Here is a 22,968-nt window from a genome sequence, read left to right on the forward strand (position 1 = left end):
AACCAGTTGCTGGCAGAGGGTGAGCACTAAATGAATGGTTGCTATTCTTGTTATCATCCAAAGAAAAGGAATTCACTTCCCCCATTTATACATAACTGTGTTAAAAACTGCACACCAGACACACCGAGTTCCGAGGAAATTAACCAAGTTTCAATTTCACAAACCCATACAGTGCTTTGGGTACATGTAATGTCAACTCTATTCCATCAGTACGTCTGGAGGGTCAGCTAAGTCCCAACATAGCCCTGGGCAGACATAGAACCTAGTACCTTTTTTTTTTAATTAAGTAGATAATTTTCTGAGTTAGGCTCACTCACTATATCACTTGAAAGAACTCTACCAATATTCTTCCTTCTTGACCACTATCCTATGGAAAGCAAAAAGTTATGGCAAAGGTTGGGTTTCTGAAAACAAATGGTTACTCCTCCTTCTTCCTCACCTATTTGTTCCTATCTTGATTCTTGCCTCAAACATTTCAGTACATGTTGTGGGCATGGCACTTGATGTGATGCGCCGAGGTCAGGGGAGGAAGGAGGGCTGTGAAAGTAAAATATCCAGGGATGTAATTGTGGGCTCCGGCAGAGGAACTCCCACTGGAATCCATATAAGTTCCCTAGACATAACCAATGATTCAGACACTCCCATGGGCTATTTGACGAGACAATGACATAAAGCACTAGATCCGGTGAATGTATTGCTTTCCACCAGCTCACCAATGTGTACATAGCCCATGGACCGTGGGCCCCATAGATGTAAATCTGAAGTTCTGAACTATTAACCCTGTTGTCTTAATTTGTAGGCATATGATGGCATAAGCCCCACAACTGCCCGCCTTGCCAGAACGTGTGGAAGACAGCCGCTGGCTAGCCCCATCGTTTCTTCAGGAAATAGCCTCTTGTTGCGATTTCAGTCTGGCCCTTCCAGACAGAGCAGGGGCTTCCGAGCTCACTTCAGCCAAGGCAAGTGCCGCGTGTCTCTGTGTGTGTCCCTGAGGTACCCGCTGTCTGTTCTGGAGTGCCCTTCCTGGTGCCGCAGAAAAAAGGAGGGCAGTGCTCAGAAATCGGTCCCAGCTTTCTACTTAACAGGCGACAATTTAAATAGAGGAAAGGAACTACGATTTGCAATTATTCCACCTGTTGATCCTTTTTTTTTTTTTTAAATTTTTTTTTTCCAACGTTTTTTATTTATTTTTGGGACAGAGAGAGACAGACAGAGCATGAACAGGGGAGGGGCAGAGAGAGGGAGACACAGAATCGGAAACAGGCTCCAGGCTCCGAGCCATCAGCCCAGAGCCCGACGCGGGGCTCGAACTCACGGACCGCGAGATAGTGACCTGGCTGAAGTCGGACGCTTAACCGACTGCGCCACCCAGGCGCCCCGATCCTTTAAGTTTACGATCGTCTAACAGGTGACACCGACTTCCTTTGGATCTGTGTGTCTCTCAAACGAGCTTTCAGAATGATATTTCAGAGCATTTTTAATACTAGGGTCACTGTAACAAAGTGTTTCTCCATGTTTGTTCATGAGTAGATAAATTATCTAGCATTTGTCCAGGATTTTCTTCTGGGACAATTATAAATCACAAGGCTTGCGTGCAATGTAGAGTCTGGTGGTAACTAACCCTTGAGGTAGTGGTGCCCTGAATCCTGCTCTTGTCCACCTGAGGAATCGGTGTTGTTTTCCACTGTTTTTGTTCTTAACTCACCACTTCTCAGTTCATCCTTCTAGACTTTTTCACCATTGCCTTTCATCCGGCTGTTCCTGAAGATGAATCCTTTATTCCCATGTCAGGGATAGAGTGCAAGGTGGAAGGAGTTGTTGGCCAGCTTCAGTTTGCCTCTGACTTTTACTCAGATGGTCCTTGTCATTTCAAATACGGGTGGTCTGTTTAGTCATTAGTCTATTTGGAGCTTGCCTGTATCCTACAGCAAAGAGCCCTGGCTAGGGATGTTTTCTGGGTCGGGGTCTCTCAAAGATGCATTGTAGACTTGGGAGCAAGACAGAGTGCATGAATCAGCCACTCTGCAAAGAAAAGAATAGTTTCTTAATGCATTTCATTTCTCATTTAATTAATTACTTATGGTTTGCTTCAGAGTAAACAATGTCCCCAGGAGGTCTCTTCTGGATTATTACAAAGCCTCCTCCCGCTCACCCACCCTTTCCCCATCTTCCTCCAAAGTCAGCTCCCAAAAGCCCCACTCCAGCCATGCCCTTGTGTGCTCCGTGAATCTGTCCTGGCTCTTCATCGTGTGGAGAATGGAGCCACAAATTCCTCCAGATGTTACCCAAGGGTCCTGGAACCTTCCCCAGTCTTTTTTTTTCCCCAACACCCTTCAGGAGCCCCATACTTTAGCCAAGTCCGCACAGTCGCAGGCCTGACCCTCCTCTGTGTCTCTTGCTGGACTATTCTTCCTCAGCCCCACTTCCTCCTCCAGCCACTCTCCTCCGGGAGACACCCCTTACGCTCCCCAGCTGGCCAGACTCTCCTGTCTGCACCGCCACAGAGTTTTGCGTTTCTCTGATAACACACAGCCATCCTATGCACTCTTGTTCAATTGACTATTTATTTTCCAAACAATAAATAAATAAAGTTGCTCAGAAACAGATTATCCCTATACCTCTAATTTATGAGCGGGCAGAGTAAGTGGACCCATACTAGAGTTTTGTTTCAGTGGCTCAAGCAGTTCATAGCCACTTCATCTTTTGTCCTCTGCCCCTCCCCACTTCCTGTAATTGAAGAATATTGTTATAAATGTACGGTGCATTTCCATTTTCTCATGGTTTATGTGCAGATTCCTTGGCAGAGTACTTCCTGGGCATGTGTTTCAGAAATAGGAAAACATCATTTGTGTTTTTACTCATCAAATAATTGTTCTGTGCGGTCAGTAGAAATCAAAAGTATCTGACATGCGTGTGTGTGTGTGTTTGTGTTCCTCAGCCTGTGGGGGCTACATCCTTACCGACTCATCTGATACTATATCCTCTCCATTGTTCCCTGCCAAGTATCCACACAATCAGAACTGCAGCTGGATAATTCAAGCTCAGCCTCCATGTAAGTAACAAAAAAGAAAAAAGGAAAGGAATCCAGGATGGATGGTGTCTGTGGGAAAGTCCATCTATGACTAATGTTCCCGTCTCCTCAATGGTAACAATTGATGGCCTTCCTCTTCTTTTTTTGGAAGTCCCCATTCCTGATGTGCACAAGAACGAGCACTTCCTAATCTGATAGGAAAGTAATTTTGACTGTTTATTCTTAAGTAAAAAAAAAAAAAAAAAAATTTAAGGTTCAAGGCCTAACAGAGGAAAAAGAAAAAAAACAAAAACCTGTAACCTTGCTGTATTGACAGGCACGTGAAATTGGGGATAAGCAAAAATAACTGATAAATAGTTTTTGACACATGTGCCTTGAGTGTGGTAGATATTTGGGACAGTTGCCAAATGACTAAATGATGAATAAGAACCACAAACTGAAGAATTAATAACTCATAGTTTGGGAATGTGATGCCATAAGCATATCGATCTTCGATCAAAGTGGAAGCTGATTATTAAACCGGGCCTCTCGTGCAATGCATGTATTACAGAAAATTCTAGCACACGGCCTGGAAGAAACACTTAGTGAGTGTTTACATAATTGTCTTTTTAGAATTCTAGAATCATATTTTTTGACCTGGTAACAAGCTGGTGGTAAGAATTACTGTCCACAGTTTCCAGACAGAGAAAAGGAAGAGACCTCTCAGGACTCAAAGCAAAATGATTGCAAAGAGGGTGATCCCGGGGCCATCACGCATGTTTCAGAGGGGCCCTGCCCTTCCTTGAGGTATTCGGGAAAAATTTATGATTTCAGCCATAATGTAGGAAAGGCATTAAGTTCTTTACTCTGCTTTATGATTAATCACTTTTGTGACAATAAGCAAATCCACTTAAGCCAGCAAGGCCCCATTAGCTAATCTAAAAAATGATAAGTTTGACTTCAATATTTTCTAACACTTCAATATTTTCTGACTAGGGATGTTAAGAGGTAACAAAAGAATATGTTTATTACCATGCATATGATTGGGGTCTTGGCGAAGTAATCCTTAGCCAAAGAAAGTTGCCAGCTGCTGGCCAGAAACTAAGCCTTCGATAAGGAGCCCCCTGCCTTGAGCTGAGCGGTTTTGCATGTAAGGATAATTTCTAATGAGTTGTAAAGCATTTAGATGAAAGATCTCACTGGTTCAAAGACAGATCCTATTCTGAAGATTAGGGACCCTGGATGAATAGCAAAAGAAAAAACACACCCAAGCACTTGCTGTTTTGCAAGTAATTCAAAGCTTTCTTTATAAATGACTCCAAACCTCTAGGGTCCTGGCTCTGGGCTTCAGGTAAAACTAAGAGAGCTAGGCTGTGCGTGCCAGGGGGGTAGGAGCATCTCATTTACAAGTCAGCAAACTAGTCAGCCAGCAATGGCTGATGCAAAAAGTGTAAAGACCGTATATTCCGACAAGCACTCCACGTGGTCTCCGTGGAATGAACATACCCCAGGGCCCTCTTATTTACCACCATCAGCATTTCAGATTCTGGAAGCACTTTCAAAAAACATTGATTCTGTCGCTCTTCAGAGGAGCCAAATGCGCCGCTTCCCTGCTGGAGAACCTGCAAAGGAATTGATCAAAGGATAAACCTCGCTCCCTGTATGTTTTGTTTGCCAGGGCTCTCTTAGTCCTCTCTCCTTCTCTTGCAGTCAATCACATCACCCTCTCCTTCAGCCACTTTGGACTTGAAAGCACTGCAATGTGTACACAAGACTTTTTAGAAATTTTGGATGGCAAGTATGATGACGCACCCCTCCGAGGTACTGCAGCGCTCACGCACTCGTCTGTGGCCCTGACTGGGTCGTATTTATATATTTACCTACGTATATGCTGTTATTGGAGGTTGGAATGGTTCCAACAGATAGGAAGAGCAATATAAGCCAAGTAAAGAGAGTTAGAGGGTAGGATAGCAAGAGTGAAGGTGGGGCTCAAGAAACACAGCTTGTTCACACTCAAGGACATGAACAGTTTATGTATTTTTTCTTTTAAAAGTTGCAACTGCTTTAGAGAGCAATGAAATTCAGTCCGTCCTGGCATTAGATAGCATTCCGTGAGAAATTTCTTGTTAGTATATGACCAGTTCTTATATTCGAATTGAGCATGGTCCTTCTGGTTTTGTCCTCAGTAGAAGCATTGGGGGAAGGAAGGAAGGAAGGAAGGAGTGAAGGGAGGAAGAAGGGAAGGAAAGAAGGAAGGAGGGAAGGGAGGAGAGAATGAAGGAAGAAGGGAAGGAAGGAAGGAAGGAAGGAAGGAAGGGAGGAAAGAAGGAAGGAAGGAAGGAAGGAATAACTAAATAAACAAAGCAAAAAATACAGCAACAAACACACACATGGGAATTCTGATTGCAGGACATCCCGGTGAAATTAAAGAATGCTACTATCTAGTTTCTGAAATATCTTCAAGTAAAATCATCTCAGGTTATTTGAACTTTCTCCATGAGGTAGCCATCTTTGAGCTTTGGCATACAAGTTTCTTATCCTGCACTAGAAGACAAACTCCATCAGAGGAGGGACTTTGTTTTGCTGGTTGCTCTATTTCCAGGGCCCAGAGCAGAGCCTGGGACAGTAGTGGGCAATTGATTCCTCTCTGCTCTATGCGGTCCTGATTGCATTGCTTGGGATGTTTATCTGTAAGCATTTGACCAAGGATGAAGGGATATTATTTAACAGACACTTACATAGCACTTCACTTGTGCTGAGTGCTATTCTAAGAACTTTATAAATAGCAACTTGGTCAATCCTCATACCCTTATGATAGAGGTTTCATTACTATTGATAGTCTCTTTTCTCCAGTGGGGAAACTGAGGCACAGAGAACGTCAGTGACTTATCTCAGGTCGCGCCTCTAGCAAATGGCAGTGCTAGGAGTTGAATCCATGTATTCTGCCTCCAGCATCCACACATTTATTTTTTGGCTATAATGCTTTGCTTTGAAGCATTAGTGCATTTACTTGCGCAGGTCCATACTTGGCTAGAGATTTTAGCATTCGTTCCGCTTGGAGCCAGGTTGTCTACATCTTTCTAACCTCCCCCTGATATTCTTCAATGTTTATAAATCATATCTCCTATACTTGTCTTTATAGTTTATATTTAACTCTCAGGCACTGTCCCAAACACCGACCCTGCCTTAAATTCTCCAAATAGTGACTTCTTCTTTTTGCTTCCATCTCCTGTGGTTCTAATAAATGCACATTTACTAGAAGTGACAGTCTGTGCCATGTGCCACGTGATCGCTCGTTCTTTTTGTCCTTTTTCTATCCAGGCCGCTACTGTGGTGCCTCCATGCCGCATCCCATCACTTCCTTTAGCAATGCTCTGACGCTGAGGTTTGTCTCAGATTCTAGAGTGAATTCCGAGGGTTTCCATGCTACATACGCCGCGTCATCATCAGGTAAGAGGAGTCAGCAAATGGCATTACTGGGTTAAGAGGGATGTGATAGAAAGCCTCAGTTTGTTATTTGGGACTGCCGTATCTTTGGAATTGGGAGCCATTTCCCTGAGCCTACCTCTGGGACGAACCTCTCCGTCTTCCAGTTGAGGTTAACCTCCTTGTAAATTCTAACAGTAGTGAACTCTGTGCGGCGTCCTCTTTATCCGCTCATCCACTGGCGGACGCTTGGGGTACTTCCTTACCTTGGCTCTTGCGGCTCATGCTGATAGTGAGCTCTGGGAGTGGGGAGGATGGGTTGGGATGATGTCGGAATGGCCAGCGTGCTCGCTCCTTCGTGACACGTCTGTTAAGCCAGCCCCTGACTGGCAGTGTCCGTCGGCATCTCTTCTGAATGGACAGCTGCTGTTCTCCAGTCTCCCTGGCCTCATGGCTGGGCTCAGGCCGGTCTGGGTATTGTCACTGGTGGCAGGATGGATGGTGGCATGGTGGGAGGAGGGGAGGGAGGAGTCACCGGTACTGGGTCTGTCGGCCAGGGGTGTGCTGTTTGTCAGCTGCCAGCTTCCTAGTTATTGGCAGTTAAAAGCACAAAACACCTAGAAGATGTGTGTGTGTGTGTGTGTGTGTGTGTGTGTGTGTGTGTGTTCTCTTGAGAGACAAAAGCTGGAACATTGCCTTCTTCTTTTCAGGGCCAGTGTTGAAAATCATCCTGGCCAGAAATAGTGAGTGGTTGTGGAGTTAAAATAAGTCTTTTATTACGTGAAGTTATAGTTTGCAAAAAGAAATGGCTTTGAGAAGAGAAACGACAGAGATTCCTTCTGATCTACCATATCCTGTGGCTTATTTTCAGTCTTCATAATCTTTTCCTTATTGTATATGACATGGATTGTTTTTTCATTGGAAATGGAAATAGGATATCTTTTGATCCTGCTAACAGCCCCTGTAGAGTTATTTCTCCTTGCCCTTATGGTATCTTATATTCGATCTTCACTCTGGCACTCACTTTGTTTCTCTTTTCTTCCAGCTTGTGGTGGAACCTTCCACATGGCTGAAGGCATCTTCAACAGCCCTGGCTACCCGGAAGTTTATCCCTCTAACGTGGAATGTGTCTGGAACATTGTCAGTTCCCCTGGCAACCGGCTCCAGCTGTCTTTTATGTAAATCCCTTTTTTTTTTACGGGGTATTGTTTCAGTGTGAATAAATCCGCAGGAAGGAAGCACGGTTACTAATAGAATGGACAACTAATAGCATGTGTCCAAGCAACTGTTAGAGAACATGGTGGGAACTTTAAGAAGACTGTTTCCAAATTTCCTCTGTTTAGTCATAGTTTGGGTTATAAATGGTATTAAAATTCTTGAGAATGGTTCTAGAACGCTGCCTAACATTATGAGAAAGATATGCCTAAACTCTTAGTGCACTAATTTGTGGAATGTTTATTTTCAGAGAACAGTAGCTGTATCTTTTTCTGAATCAGACACATTTAGAATCTTCCGGAGAGATACTAACCTTCTTTCTTCCAGCAGGAATGCCCATCACAATCAAGCCTTCCTTACTCCGTATGCCATGTCCCTACCCCAATCCACCTTACCCTTCTACTCCATCCAGAAGAATAATTTTGGAAGTTTTTAGGAACTTAGTGGCTGGTTTGTACAATCACTGGCATGTTCCTCATTAAACTATGGATATGGAATTAATAGTAGGATCCTGCCACATTCAGAGTGGTCTTAGATTACATTAAATAACAATAATGTGCTTTTCCTAGAAGTGGATAGTGAAAAGCACATGGTAAGAGACATAAGACTTTTTCATCCATCAGTAGACAAGTACCTGTGACGCGCCAAACCAGTGGTAGACAAACACCACTTAACAAACACCGAGCGAAAAGATTTCAGTGTTTACATTGCCGCTTTAAATGAAAAGTTATTTGTTATATCGTATTCCACATTATTGGGCATCGTTTGGGATTGCTAATTCCGTTTTTGAAGAGAATAGAACAATTTCGCGTAGAGAGCAGAGGATTGTTCTGAGGACACCGGCCTGTTTATTCAAAAGTCTTGTCCCTTGTCCTCGAGGAGCCGTACTGCGCATCAAGAAAGGATTTAAATGAAAGAACAGTCCCATTTGTGGGCCATGTTCAGACATCTGAAGTTGCTTTCTTTCAGTCCATCAATCAGACAGTGCTCTTCAGGGAACAAGTGGCATTGTGCTAAAACAAAGACACCCGCTGAGGGCCTGAAAGGCAAAGCAAGGTTAAGCTGCCACATGGGAAAGAAATTTTTGTTTGCTTTTGTCTTTGCTAAAAGCTCAAAGTTCTTTGGGGGGGGGGGGGGTTCTGTCTCTCTCTAATTTTTACCTGATACATATGTCTTCCTTTCTTCAACAAATATGTGTAAGCCCCTACTGTGTGCTCACATAGTTAGCACATGTTACTCCCATGCCCAGTGCTTTATATACAATGATGAATAAAACATGATTGTTGTTCTTGTGGGAAAGCCCAAAGTCCTTCCCGTGGCTTCCGAGGCCTCATAACTGCCAAATGAATGGGCTTCTTTTTTGGTCTTTTTCCTTTTAGTCTCTCCCATACTCACATTATTGACTAATCTGACATTCCGTGGGAATGGGCCAGGTAAGGGAATGTTTAAGATAGACATCCCATTTCTTGATGAGTCACTAATAAATTCAGGCCAAGAAGTTATTTATTTAAACCTAAAGAGATCCATTCCATCTACAGGACCACCGGTAAAGATGTCAAATGTCAAATGTGTAGCACAAGGTTGATGCACACCAGATGCTCAGCGCATGTTAAGTGATCTCACTCTGCCTTTTCTAAAATACCTTGTGTGGCATTTCACAGTTAAATAAGAAGGGCGATGCTGAGCTCTTTCTAGAAGATAGGAGATAAACACAAAATGCTGGTTCATCCACTTCACTAAATCCCAGTTATCACATAGGCAAATCTTAACGACTCAGCCTTTTCCTTTCTCATCCATAAGAAGTTAATTTTGGTTATTTTGTGTTACTTGCTTGAGTTTTCTTTGTAAAACAAATTTTGTAGAATGCAAGATGTTCCTCTTTATGTAGAGGATAATGAGAAGGGCTTTATGGCAAGGCCTGTGAGTTATTTCTGCCCTGGTCTAAACTGTCTCCAGATGGGTGCTTGGAAACATTCCCTGGGGTTGTGTGAGAAGCATATGGAATACGTCAAGTTCAAAATCATAGGGTTTGGATTGTGGACCCTGTGGTGAAATTCAATAGGGAGAAAAACTGGAGAAATTATGGTTGAATCTGTAACGAAAAGGAGGAGGGAGAAATAGAATCTAAAAAGGAGTTTTTTTGTAAAACAGATATTTAAAGGAATTAACAGAAAATATATTTTATGCTTGCAGAGTACTTTTAGAAAGTGACTGATCTTGGTTCAAGAATCAAAATGGGATAATGAGAAACAGCGATTGTACTATTTTTGTTCCACATCATATTTTTACTAACAGATTTCAGCCAAAGTATTTGGAAAGAGGGTAGATTTGCTTATAAAATGTACCGGCCTAAAACAAAGACTTCCAAGAAAACAATAAGCTTTTTTAGAAGTTTAATTTGACTCTTATAGGCATCATCCTGCCATCATTTCTGATCAAATGTCTTTTCTGTAATTTGGCACTGATGGCACCAGTATGGCACTCAAATAGGAAAGACCTCCACTTAGTAATCTCCTGGACCGTTGGACCTTACTGAAATGTACACACCAGTCACCTGGGATCTTGTGAAAACCCACATTCTGGTTTAGTTGGTTGGTGGGTTCCGATTCTTCATTTCAGCAAGTTCTCAGGCAGTGCGGGTGCTGCTGGACCACAGATTGCCTTTAGTAGAAAGGTTTAGATTCAATTTCATGTAAACCACCTGCTGAGGAAAATGATCTCTTTCTTCTCTTCTTACTTTCGGGGAAGCAAACCCAAAACCAAACAGTTTTAGCATATTTCACATTGTTGATGATATTATGGGTAATAACACCGAGCCTGAATTTAAGTGCTAAACATGGCAGTCATCCTAAAGATGGATTCAGAATGATTCCTTGCCAGAAATGATTGTGGATAGAAGCTTTGTATTACAAAGAATGAATTGTCAAGCAAGGCAATGGGCCTAAGGGCAAATGTGGAGCTGGGTTAGCTTGATGTGGATTTTTCTTGATTTCTTCTGCTATTCAGTGACGGGTCATAGCTTGCTGCTAAAGCTGTGTCTAGAATATAGATACAGATGATCTATATTGTAGTACCTCACCTTGGTAGGATTGTGAGAGCGACAGCTTCACTGTTGGTCTGGCTAGAGACCTACCAATGCTAGCATCTGGCTTGAGAAGCAGTGGTAGAGCAAATCTGACTTCTTTGTTCCAGCATCCTGGGAGCGAATGCTCAGAGGTGTGCCTGGTACACTGGTCCCATTGAAGGGCTTGAGGCGCCCAGAACCTCCAGGCTGGTTCCCTGTCACTCTAATCCATTAGCTGAGATAGAGTCCCAGGAGAACCCTCTACTTACCATCATGTGAAATCTTGTAACACAAAATGTTGAGTGTTGACTGAAAAGTACACACAATAGAGAAGGAAGTTTTCTATTCTTGTGACTTTTTCCCCCCCTTTCTGGCAGTTTCTCCTCTATAGTCTTTCCAGGTTATTCTTTCTCCTTTTTATCTTGTCTTTCCTCTTCTCAGGAAAAACTCCTTCCAATTACTTCTGGAAAAGAATAGTTTGCATACACTTTCTCTACAGTTTTTAACCGTTACTTTTTTTTCTTTAAAAATTAATTTTAAATAAATAAAATGTTGCAGGGTAGCAAAAGTCCCCCTTACTTACTCATCATGGAGTTACCCTGTATCTTGAATTGCATATGTATCACTTTCATGCATGTTTTTTATAACTTTATAGCTTTGTTTTTCTATATATACACTAAATTACATATGTATAATATGAGTAGCATGTATAAATCTCTATACACACTACATAGTATTGCTTTCTGTTTTATGTTTTATAGAAATGGAATCCTACTTGTTGACTGGACTGGAATTACACTGAATTTATACATTAATTTTCGGGAGTATCTTTATTGACTCTTCATGTTCTTGAATTTGGAATATCTCCGCATTTATTGTGTTCTTCTTTTATGTTCTTTGTTAAACTTTCACATTTTTAAAAATAGAGCTCTTATCGCTAGACACCTTTTTTTGGCTGCTGCTACTGCAAAGGGAATCCAGTTAAAATTTACAGACATAACCTGGCCACTTTACCAAAAATAACACCTCAAATTAATTTTTCCTCCTAGAATTGTTCACTACCTCATTATATGTCTACTTATTCCGCTCCCAAAAGGGCGGAAAATTCTCTATGTTCTTCACCGTCCTACCCCACAATGTCTGGCAACATGGAAGACAGTAAAAATTGTTGAGTAGGTGTTAACTAAGTTGTAGTTTCTAAATTTTTTGTTGCTGGTATAAGGAATCCCTACCGATTTCTGTATGTCTTATCCAGCCACCACTGTATTCTCTAGAATAACACAGATTTTCTTCTTTCTTTTCTACTGCTGTATATTTAGTGCCGAGAAGAGGACCTCACACATTAAGGTGCACAATAAGTATTTATCAGTGAATGAGCTCTCCTAAATATTAACTTATAGCTCTTCTTTTCCAATCCTTACAACCTTTCCCCTGTTTCCTTGTCTTGTCTCTCTGGAAAACACTGTAGTGTAATGAGGAACAAAGTGATGAGAGCAGGCTCCCTTGTGTTGTTTCTGATTCGAAGGAAATGCTTTGAAATTTTTACTTCTAAGTATATTTGCTGCAGGCATTGGTAGACATTTGTCATCCCATTTGGAAAATTTCCTTCTATTCCTAATTTTCTGAGTATTTATGATGAGTGGGTGTTGAGTTTTATCCAATGTTTTCCTGCAATTGTCATGGGTTCTCTCTTAATATATTTTGCATCTATCTTTGTTAAGTGTGTGTGTGTGCATGTGTGTGTGTGTGTGGGTGTGTGTGTGTGTGGTGTGAATTTTCTTATAGACCTTCTAATCTTTTTAAAAAAATGTTTAAAGTTTTATTTATTTATTTATTTATTTACTTACTTATTTTTAATGTTCGCTTATTTTTGGGAGAGAAACAGAGCATGAGTGGAGGAGGGGCAGACAGAGAGGGAGACACAGAATCCGAAGTAGGCTGCAGACTCTGAGCTGTCAGCACAGAGCCCGACGTGGGGCTCGAACTCATAGACTGTGAGATCATGACCTGAGCTGAAGTCGGCCGCTTAACCAACTGAACCACCCAGGTGCCCCTTATTTATTTATTTTTAGAGAGAGAGAGAGAGAAAGAGGGAGCGAATGAGCAGAGGCAAGGCAGAGAAAGGGAGAGAGAGAATCCCAAGCAGGCTCCATACTTTTGGTGCAGAGCCTGACACAGAGCTCGAACTCACAAACCATAAGATCATGACCTGAGCCGAAATCAAGAGTTGAACACTTAACCAACTGAGCCACCCAGGCACCCCTAGGTCTTCTAATCTTAAAGCATTATTAGTCCAACTTGATTAGATTTATATATTTTACCAACTGATGGATCCATGCTGCTTATATTTTATTTAGGATTTTTCATCTATATCGTTAAGTGAGGTTGACCTATACTTTTCTTTCTTTGGCTTCCCTTGACTGGTTTTGTTCTCAAGATTATACTAACCTTGAAATGCTGGAGACTCCTTTCTATGCGTTGTTACAGTTTGCCTAACATTGAGGTTGGGCTATTGATTTCATTGAAGCTTTGAAATTCCCCCAGAAAATCATCTGGGCACAGATTTCTGTTTTGTGTCATCTGTGGGCAACTTTAAATACTGATTTTTTTTTAGGTGTTTCTTTTTTTTATTTTTGTTTTTGTTTTTTTTTCTTCAGCTTATTGTGACATAAGATACGTTTACAATTCTGTGCAATCATCACTATCATCCTTTTCTGAGACTTTTCCATCATACTAAACAAACTCTATACTCCTTAAACATAACTCCCTGTCCCCAACCGTCGGTAAACTATTCTACTTCCTGAATCTACAAATTTCTCTATTCTAGTTTTCACATTTAAGTAGAATCATACATGTCCTTTTGTGTCTGGCTTATTTCACTGAGCATAATGTTTTTAGTGTTCATGTATGTTGCAGCATGTATCAAAATTTCATTCTGTTTCAAGGCTGAATCATCCAGTGTGTATATAAAATGTGATTTTATATATAGATAGATAAATGCATAGCTGTATCTTGTTTTGTTTATCAACATTTTATATATCAAATTATATATAACTATGTGTAATTTTATTTATATATAATATATATAATTATATAGCTATATATAGCTTTGTTTGTCCAGTCATTTGTTTATACATTTTTGTTTATCCATTTTGTTTCTCCATTCATCTTCTGATGGACATTTGAGTTGTTTCCAGCTTTTGGCTATTGTGAATAATGCTTTTATAAATATTGATATACAAATGTTTGTTTCAGCCCGTGCTTTTAATTTCTTTGGGTATATACCTAAAAGTAGAATTTGGTACATACCTAAAAGTAGAATATGGTAATTCCATGCTTAACTTTTTGAAGAATCGCCAAATTGTTTTCTACAGTGGCTGCTCTATTTTACATGCCTACAATGCCTGAGAGTTCCAATTTCTCAACATCCTCATCACCATTTGTTATTTTCCATTTTTTAAATAATAGCCATCCTAATGGGGGTGAAGTGTTACCTTATTGTAGGCTCCCTTTGCGTTTCTCTAATAACTAGTGACTGAGCATTTTTTCATGTTCTTATTGGCCATTCATAATATATCTTCTTTGGGGCACTGCATTTTCAGTTCTTTTGCTATTACTTGAGTTGTCTTTTTATTTTTGAGTTGTAAGAGATCTTTTATATTCAGGATACTAGTATGCTCTTGCATTTTTTATTTCTCTTGGGTAAATATCTTGGAGAGGAAGTTCCAGGGCATTAACTGGATGTATATTTAGTATTACAAGAAACTGCCAAATAATTATTCAGAGTGGTTCTATCAGTATACATTCCCACCAGAAACACATGAGACTTCGGGTTGCTGTATGTGCTTGCCAAACATTCGATCTTGTCAGTCTTTTCTAGTTTAGCTATTCTGAAGGGTATAAAATGATAGCTTACTGTGATAGTTAATTTACACTGTTCTGGTGACTAATGACATCAAATATTTTGGACATTCTCATTGGCTATTCACTCAAATTTGTTGAAGTGTCTGTTCAAATCTCTTGTCATTTTTAACTTGGTGATTTGTTTTTTTCATGTTTTTTTTTTTTTGGTAGGAATTCCTTTTATATTCCAGAGATGAGTCCCTTGTTAGATATATGTTTTGTAATGATCTCTTCTTCCCCCTACACAGTCTGTAACCTGCCTATTCATTTTCTTCGTCATGTCTTTAATGAGAAATTTTAATTTTTGATGAAGTCAAATTATTAATTTTTTAAATCCTATGGTTAATGCCTTTTGCATTATATCTAAGGAATATATGCCTTCCCCAAGGTTGTAAAGATATTCTCTGTTTTATTCTAGGAGCCTTATGGTTCTAGCTTTTATGTGTATATCTAGGAGGAATATTAAATTACTTTCTGTGTGTGGAGAGAAGTAGAGGTTGAGGATTTTTTGACTTTTCTTCCCTCTATAAGGATATTCAGTAATTGAAACACCACGTGTTAAAATGACTTTCTTTTCCCCATTGAATTATGTTGGCAGCGTGGATTGGGCTGTATTGGTGGGATCTTCTCTGGACTTTCTCTTTTGTTCCATTCAACTCTTTGTCTACCCTTGCACTAATACCGCACTATCTTGATTTTTAACAATTGTTTAAAGTGTATTTATTTTGAGAGAGAGAGAGAGAGAGAGAGAGAGAGAGAGAGAGAGAGAGAGAGAAATGAGCATCAGCAGGGTAGGGGCAGAGAGGAGAGACAGAATCCCAAACAAACTCTGTGCCATCAGTGCAGAGCCCAAACGCATGGCTCGAACTCATGAACTGTGAGATCATGCCCTGAGCCGAGATCAAGAGTTGGGTGCTTAACTGACTGCACCCCACAGGCGCCCCTCACACCGTCTTGATTATGTCCAAGTTTATAAAGCACTAAAGCTACATTCTGAAAGCATTCATTTAACACTTACATGTTCCAGACTCTATATGTTATCGGTGGCAATCATTGAGTAGATGTTGTTTCCTATCTTTCATTCTCCCATGTCATCATAACTGCAGATTATAATACAAGTTGAATAGGCCGCATTTCCGAACTCTAGCCTATATTGTTACAAATCCCATATTTCGCCTACCTTTTCAGAAATTAAGTACAGATGCCTTTGTCACTTAAGCTCTGGCAAAATTAGCCCATGATACTGCTTCAGCTGTGTCTCCTAATGTTTTCTTAAAAGTACTCAATGTTCTAACCAAACTAGAACTCTCACAGATTTCTAAATAAGCCTCACCCTTTTTCTGTGTATGTGCTCTTATCGACATGCGTTTTGTGCTCACCATTTCTGTACCTTAAATCCAGCTAATGTTTATATTTCCATCTCAGAAACAATCTCTCTGTTAAGCTGTGACTGAGCCTCACAATCCGATGTGAGACGTCTGCCTCCGAATCTTCGAACGCTTCTAGCTCCGAGGGCACTTTATGATATTCTACCTTATAATGTGTCTTTTCCTGTATTCCTGCCCAATCTTTCCCCCTAGAAAGAGAAGTCCTTGAAGGCCGTGTATTAATCTTTGTATCTCTGCAACAGGCATTTCAGCAAATTTGGGGAAAAGAAATTTTTGGAGTTGGCTCAAAGATAACGTGATTAAAGTTAAAGTTTTATAAAGAATAGTTATAAAGAAATCAGCAGGTGTTTCGGGATAATCTCAAAGCTTATTCTATCAATTTAATCCTCCAAAACACCTCTCTCTCTCTCTCTCTCTCTCTCTCTCTCTCTCTCTCTTCAAATTAGAACTTTCCAGCTGGAGGATTCTCAGGACTGTAACAGAGATTTTGTGGAGATCCGCGAAGGAAACGCCACTGGTACTTTGGTGGGGCGATATTGTGGAAATGTCCTCCCCCTCAATTATTCATCCATTGTTGGGCACAGACTGTGGATCCAATTTGTCTCCGATGGCTCAGGCAGTGGCATAGGCTTCCAAGCCACATTTACTAACAGTAAGTTGCTTCTCTTTTATCGATGGTTTCCAGAGAACATCCTACAAACTAGAAAGGATAACAAATTTTTTAGTAATGCAGTAAGTGAAGAATCCTGAACTCTATTCTCCTAGATTTGTTGTATTTGTGGAATTACTTCATTTTAAACTATATTACAAAAACTAAATTACATGTGCATGGCCCACCAGGAGCAAGGGAGAGTGGCTCTAGTAATCGTTTTAAGCTCGTTTCTACCTAATGTTATATTAAACTTTTTACATGATATTTTGTTAGAAACTTCTAACGTATTTAGTTCAGGTTGAGCATATTGATACCAAGGGTATTTCGTTTGAAGTCACAAACTATCTATTCTTCAAATTCAAAACACTGAGTATATTTTAGGATTGAATTAAGTGCTCAGATATTATAACAACAGGGTTTTCTTCTAATAGAATATAATGTTAATATTTTTATTTTCTAACTTGACTTTTCCATAATTAGCTGTTTTTCATGGCATTCCAATATGTCTGTTTCTCTTGCCAAAAATTTGAAAACATGTCCCATTCTTTTGTAAAAAGGAAAATAGGTAAACAAAATAGAGAATGAGCCTGGTAATACCCCTTCACTTGTCATCAGGTCTCCTGGGGTCTGGGAACCCCTTTTCACATGAGAAGTTATCTCCTCTTTTCACACCATGCTACCTTCTTAGGAGATGAAATTCCATTCACAAAATCACTGTTCTCCAAGGAATTAGTAGATAGTACAGAAATCAAAAGGGAAGCAATATTTCTTTCAGTGTTCAGAATAGAAATCACAGCCAATTAAAAGTCCATCCTTTTCAACACCCCTTGCCTTTTGTTTCTTTCATTTGATTAAAGAGCTATTCTAAGTACTTCTGATTTACTGCTCTGTTTTCCCTCCTAGTATTTGGCAATGATAATATTGTGGGAACTCATGGGAAAGTCGCCTCTCCCTTATGGCCTGGACATTACCCCCACAACTCTGATTACCAATGGATAATAAATGTGGATGCGTCTCAAGTTATCCATGGTAGAATCTTGGAGATAGACATTGAAGCAACTCAAAACTGCTATTATGACAAATTAAGGGTGAGTATCCAAGGGCAATCAGTGTTAGTAAATTTTGGTGAATTTCTATTTGCAAAAACAAATCAAGTTAATGTCAGTTGAAGCATTTGTAAATCACATGGGGTGGCCTCCCTAGATCATGATTACCTCTTCTAGATTACCTACAAAAAGGTAATTCTGTCATTATATTCATTATCTTTGGATTCTCTAAGTTTTATTTTTAGCATTATTGTAATTTACCTCTTGGGCTTTGTCTATGTGTATATGTATATCTTAGTTAAGTATTCTCTCTCATATCTCATTTTCTTGTGTATTCTTATGTTAGAGTGTTAAAAGTTTGAAGGATCATTTTTAAATAAATAAAGATAAAATTGTGGTGGCTATTGCCATCCAGATTTTGGTTACTGCATCAGTTTCAAAAACACTGTCACATTCTTTTTTTCTTTTTTTAGCTTTATTCAGGTATATTCGACAAATAAATATTGGGAATATTTAAGATGTACAACTTGATATTGTAACCTATGTACACATTGTGAAATAATTGTTACAGTCAAGCTAATTAATACTTGTATCACCTTGCATGGTTATCATTTGGATTTTGTGTGCGTATATGTCTGTGTGTGTGAAAGAGAATATTTAAGATGTACCCTCTTAGCAAATGTCAAGTATATAATACAGAAGCAGTACGATATATTTCAGTATTAACTGTAGTCACATTGCTGCACATTAGATCTCCAGAATTATTCATCTTGCATAACTGAAACTTTGTAACCTTTGACCAACATTTCCCCATTTCCCTCTCTCCCCAGCCCCTGGGAACCATCAGTCTACTTTCTCCTTCTGTGAGTTTAACTACGTTATCAGATTCTCAAAGGCCAGGATTCCATTTTATTCATCTTGGGTCTGCAGGGCCTCACCCAGAGTTCAGTACCTAAAGGTGCTTCGGATGTGTGGAAATCATTATTACATAGTTTGAAAAACAGCTTATCTCATAGCTTCGGCAGAGAAATTTATAACAATTTCAATGAACTTGTTCCAAATTATTTACAAAGTGAAGTGAAGGATAGGAAACACGGTTGGATGGCATTTTTCCACATGTGCCAAAAAAAAACAATGTGCTCCATGCTATGTGTTTGTAACTATAAAAATATGTCTCTAAATAGGTAACTTCATATTTTCAACCAAATGAAAAAAAATAATTGATTTGAATGTGTGTTGAGCCCTCGCAAGCTGTCACTCTTTTGTTGTCATTAATGCTACTTTCCGACACCTGTCCGTTTAAACCTTTCCTTCTTCTTGTTTCTTTTTCTGTTACTTTCTAATTCCTTCCTTTGAGGCCCCAAAGCACATTCAATAAGTTCTATTGTTGTACAACTATCTTGATTCCTAATTTTCCACCCCTAAATTTTACTGTAGATCAAATAATGAGCTATATTGCATACAGCTTATGTATTCATATAATTCTGCAGCAAAGATGAAATTATTTTAAAACACTTAAAATGTTTTGCAGTCATATTTTATATTTAATGGTGCTTTCTATTTCAACTGATATAGGGTGTTTACTTGTTTATTTTTTTCATTATGATGAAATTATAATAACAAGGCAACCTTTTAGTTTTCTTTTTTATGAAGAAAAATAGAGGTAATTACTTGAATTCAGTGCTGTATTATCTTTTTTTTTTTTTTTTTTACATGCAGATTTACGATGGGCTTGGTGTTCATTCCCGCCTAATTGGAACTTACTGTGGTACCCAGACCAAATCTTTTAGCTCCTCTAGAAATTCCTTGACATTTCAGTTTTCTTCTGACTCTTCAATCTCAGGGAAAGGATTTCTTCTGGAGTGGTTTGCAATGAATGTCTCTGTTGGACCTTCCCCTACGATTGCTCCAGGTACGTATTACCAAACGGTAATAAATAAAATTCTGTTTTTGGGTTTCACTGCATGGGCCTTCCCATAATAGGTTTCAAAGGGCCTTCCCTTAATAGGTGGCAAATATGTAAATTACTAAGAATAAGTGCAGCCCTAAAACCCTCCATATATATCAGGTGTTCTTTTAATTTCATAAATACGGCCTTTTGTAAAAACTGTACATTTGTGTTTTTTTTATATTTTTCCCATTATATTTTTTATATTAATTAGGGGTTTGATATCCATGAGGCATTCTACTTATAACTTCTAGAGACTCCTTTAGAGATCTCTGAAAATTTGATTTGTAAATGCTCTGCATGCACACACACACACACACACACACACACACAATATTATGGGTCAACTAGAAGACAGAAGTAACTGTTTTTCCTCTAGATTTCACTTTTTTTAAGTTTTTAAAAAAATGTTTATTTTCATTTTTGAGAGCGTGAGTGAGTGGGGAAGGGACAGAGAGATTTGAAGCAGGCTCTGTGCTGAAAGCAGAGGGCCCGATTCATGGCTGGAACTCACAAACCATGAGATCATGACCTGAGCTAAGGTGGGAAGCTCAACCAGTTGAGCCACCCAGGCACCCCTTTTCTAGATTTCATTTTAAATGTGCCTTCAGAAATGCTTCACTTTCTCCTTAGTTGGTCATAAACCTTCATGTTTTAAGGTAAAATTAGCCTAATTGTTAAACTTTTATTTGACTGTGTTTAAGACATCCTTAATTCCCTTGGTAAGCAGTGTTTGGGGAGACTGATTTTTCCTTAAAATTTTATTTAAACAATTTTGAATGGCTTTTATGGGTTGTCATAGAAGTCTGACAGCCCAGTTTGGGGGATATTGCCAACCTTGGTATACAGTTGACCCTTGAACAACACAAGTTTGAAATGAAGGCGATTGAAAAAATCTTATATGAGAATTTTTTCGATAAACACAGTTCAGTACTGTAAATGTGTTTTCTTTTCCTTATTTAAAAAATTTTTTTAACATTTACTTATTTTTGAGAGACAGAGAAAGAGAGAGACAGTGTGAGCTGGTGAGGAGCAGAGAGAGAGGGAGACACAGCATCTGAAGCAGGCTCCAGGCTCTGAGCTGTCAGCACAGAGCCGGATGTGGGGCTTGAACTTGCGAACCATGAGATCATGACCTGAGCTGAAGTCAGACGCTTAACCGAATGAGCCACCCAGGCGCCCCTCTTTTCCTTACAATTTTCTCAGCATTTTCTTTTCTCTAGCTAGCTTACTTTATTATAAGACTATAGCATGTAATACATGTAACATACAAAATATGTGTTAATTGACTGTTATCTGTAAGACTTCTGGTCAACGGTAGACGATTAGTAATAAAGTTCTGGGGGAGTCAAAAGTTACATGGATTTTGGGGGAACCTGCTGGCTCAGTCAGTAGAGCATGAGGCTCTTAATCGCAGTGTCGTGAGCTTGAGCCTATGCTGGGCACATGGGCTACTTAAAGTCATGTGGATTTTTTTACTGTGTTGGGGGTTGGCACCCCTAAGCCCTGCACTGCTCAAGGATCAGCTGTACTTGATTGAGACACATTATCATAGGTTCTCATTGAAGAATATTCAAACTTTGAACTTGTTCTAAGACTAAATATATCCTAAAAGATTAGAGTCTATTTGCTTCTAACTTCTTGGGAATTTGTATTGGCAGAGGTAACTGATAAATGTATCATTCATACTTGTTTTCATTTAATGCACCTAGAGTATTCTGTTCTGAGATGTTTTTTTCCACCCCCCCTTACAAGATGTTTCCATAAAATTGAATATGAATCTCTTTCTTAAAATATTAATCTACTTATCTAAGAGCAAAGAACCATCAGCAAGATTGCCAAATGCAGTTTGAAGGCATCCATTTAATTCTGGATAGCTCTTCTAAGTAAACTTGAATTAAGCTTTTTTTATAGCCACGAATCTCAAGTTAGAGAAAGAACCACTTACTCATGGAAAATATTATATCAACAAATATAATTTAGTACTCAAAAATGACAAATTTTCTTCTCATACTTAAGCTCTGTAATTAGATGAGTTAAGTGGATGAGTGATTATATCATAAATTTCATTTTCCTTGAGAACAAGGGAAGGTGAAAGTAAGAAGATAAGAGAATTTTATAATTTACTAGTTACCTAGATGATAGGGGGGCATCGCATTCTGAAAGATTCATTAAAACTAAAAAAAATGTAAAAAGCTTAACATTTTAAAATATATATTGCACATTGTACCATCAGCATTTCTTACACATGCATATGTTTAGTTTAATTCAATAAATATTTATTGAGGATTTGCTATAGGTACACCGAGACAATTAAGTAAAGGGACAAAGATCTGACCTCAACTCTCCAGGAGCTTAAAAATACTTGGGAAAGACAAAGTATTCATATGTCAGTTAAATAACAATTTAGTAATTAAATTATTTCATGACAAAGCATGTGGTACAGGCAGAAGAAAAGAAAGCAAAGGAAACTGAGCTTAATGTGGATGAGGATCATTTGAAGGAAATTAAACACATCGAGTAGAAGGTTAGTCAGCATATCAGTCAGGACACAGTCAGTTATGCTGCGATAGCAAACAATTCCAAACTCTGAGTTGGTGAAAAATCATAAAGTTTCTTTCTGGTTTGTGTTACATATTCTTCTTGGATTAACTAAGTGCCTTGTCATCAGTATCACTGCATAGCCCAGGCTGTTGGAGCTGACATTGTTTGGGACATTGACTGTGATCATGGCCAGAGGAAGGAGAGCTCTGGCATGTCTCAGTACAAAAGTGCTCAGCTTAAAAGTGACAAAATTATTTTGCTCATAATTCATTGGCTCAAACTGGTCAAATGACCTCACTCAACCACAAAAGGATCAGGAATTGCAATGTCAGCATGTGTTTATAAATGAGGGAAAATGAATATTTGACCAAAAAGAATAATGACCCCAAGTCAGTTAGTTTAATAACTGCCTTTTATAAATTCAAGGTAAGAAATATTTTACATAAAGGAAAATCTTAACATTTGAAGACCCTGAGTAATATTAAAGTCTTCCACTTGAAAATTTCTTTCATTTGTCTCTTTTTTTCTTTACTTCTGTAGCCTGTGTAGAAATAGGACACAAGAATTAGGACCTAGTCCCATAAAAGTTTGCTCTCACTTCCTGGTGATCCTAGTAAGATTCAAACATGTACTGGTATAAAAGTCAGAAACCTCTGGAATGGTGGGGTGAGGACCTCTGAAAAAGCATTCCTGCAGGAAAACAATGAGAACATTGTCAAAATTGTCAAGATCAGCTTTTGAGAACCCTGGAAATTCATCAAAGCTCGCAACA

General features: G+C 39.2%; 1 protein-coding gene across 2 annotated transcripts in view; it reads left to right on the plus strand.

Annotated features, from left to right (window-relative positions):
- CUBN (cubilin) overlaps positions 1 to 22,968 on the plus strand; it is a 278,970-nt gene that overhangs the window by 155,175 nt on the left and 100,827 nt on the right. For both annotated transcript variants that reach the window (XM_058681796.1, XM_058681795.1), the window contains exons 32-39: positions 800 to 959; positions 2,939 to 3,052; positions 4,721 to 4,831; positions 6,332 to 6,460; positions 7,482 to 7,614; positions 16,453 to 16,658; positions 17,562 to 17,746; positions 19,424 to 19,616. In XM_058681796.1, coding sequence (XP_058537779.1) covers positions 800 to 959; positions 2,939 to 3,052; positions 4,721 to 4,831; positions 6,332 to 6,460; positions 7,482 to 7,614; positions 16,453 to 16,658; positions 17,562 to 17,746; positions 19,424 to 19,616 — 1,231 coding nt within the window. The remainder of the gene's footprint in view (positions 1 to 799; positions 960 to 2,938; positions 3,053 to 4,720; positions 4,832 to 6,331; positions 6,461 to 7,481; positions 7,615 to 16,452; positions 16,659 to 17,561; positions 17,747 to 19,423; positions 19,617 to 22,968) is intronic.

The sequence above is a fragment of the Neofelis nebulosa genome, chromosome 8, assembly GCF_028018385.1.
Source record: "Neofelis nebulosa isolate mNeoNeb1 chromosome 8, mNeoNeb1.pri, whole genome shotgun sequence".
Classification (NCBI taxonomy): domain Eukaryota; kingdom Metazoa; phylum Chordata; class Mammalia; order Carnivora; family Felidae; genus Neofelis; species Neofelis nebulosa.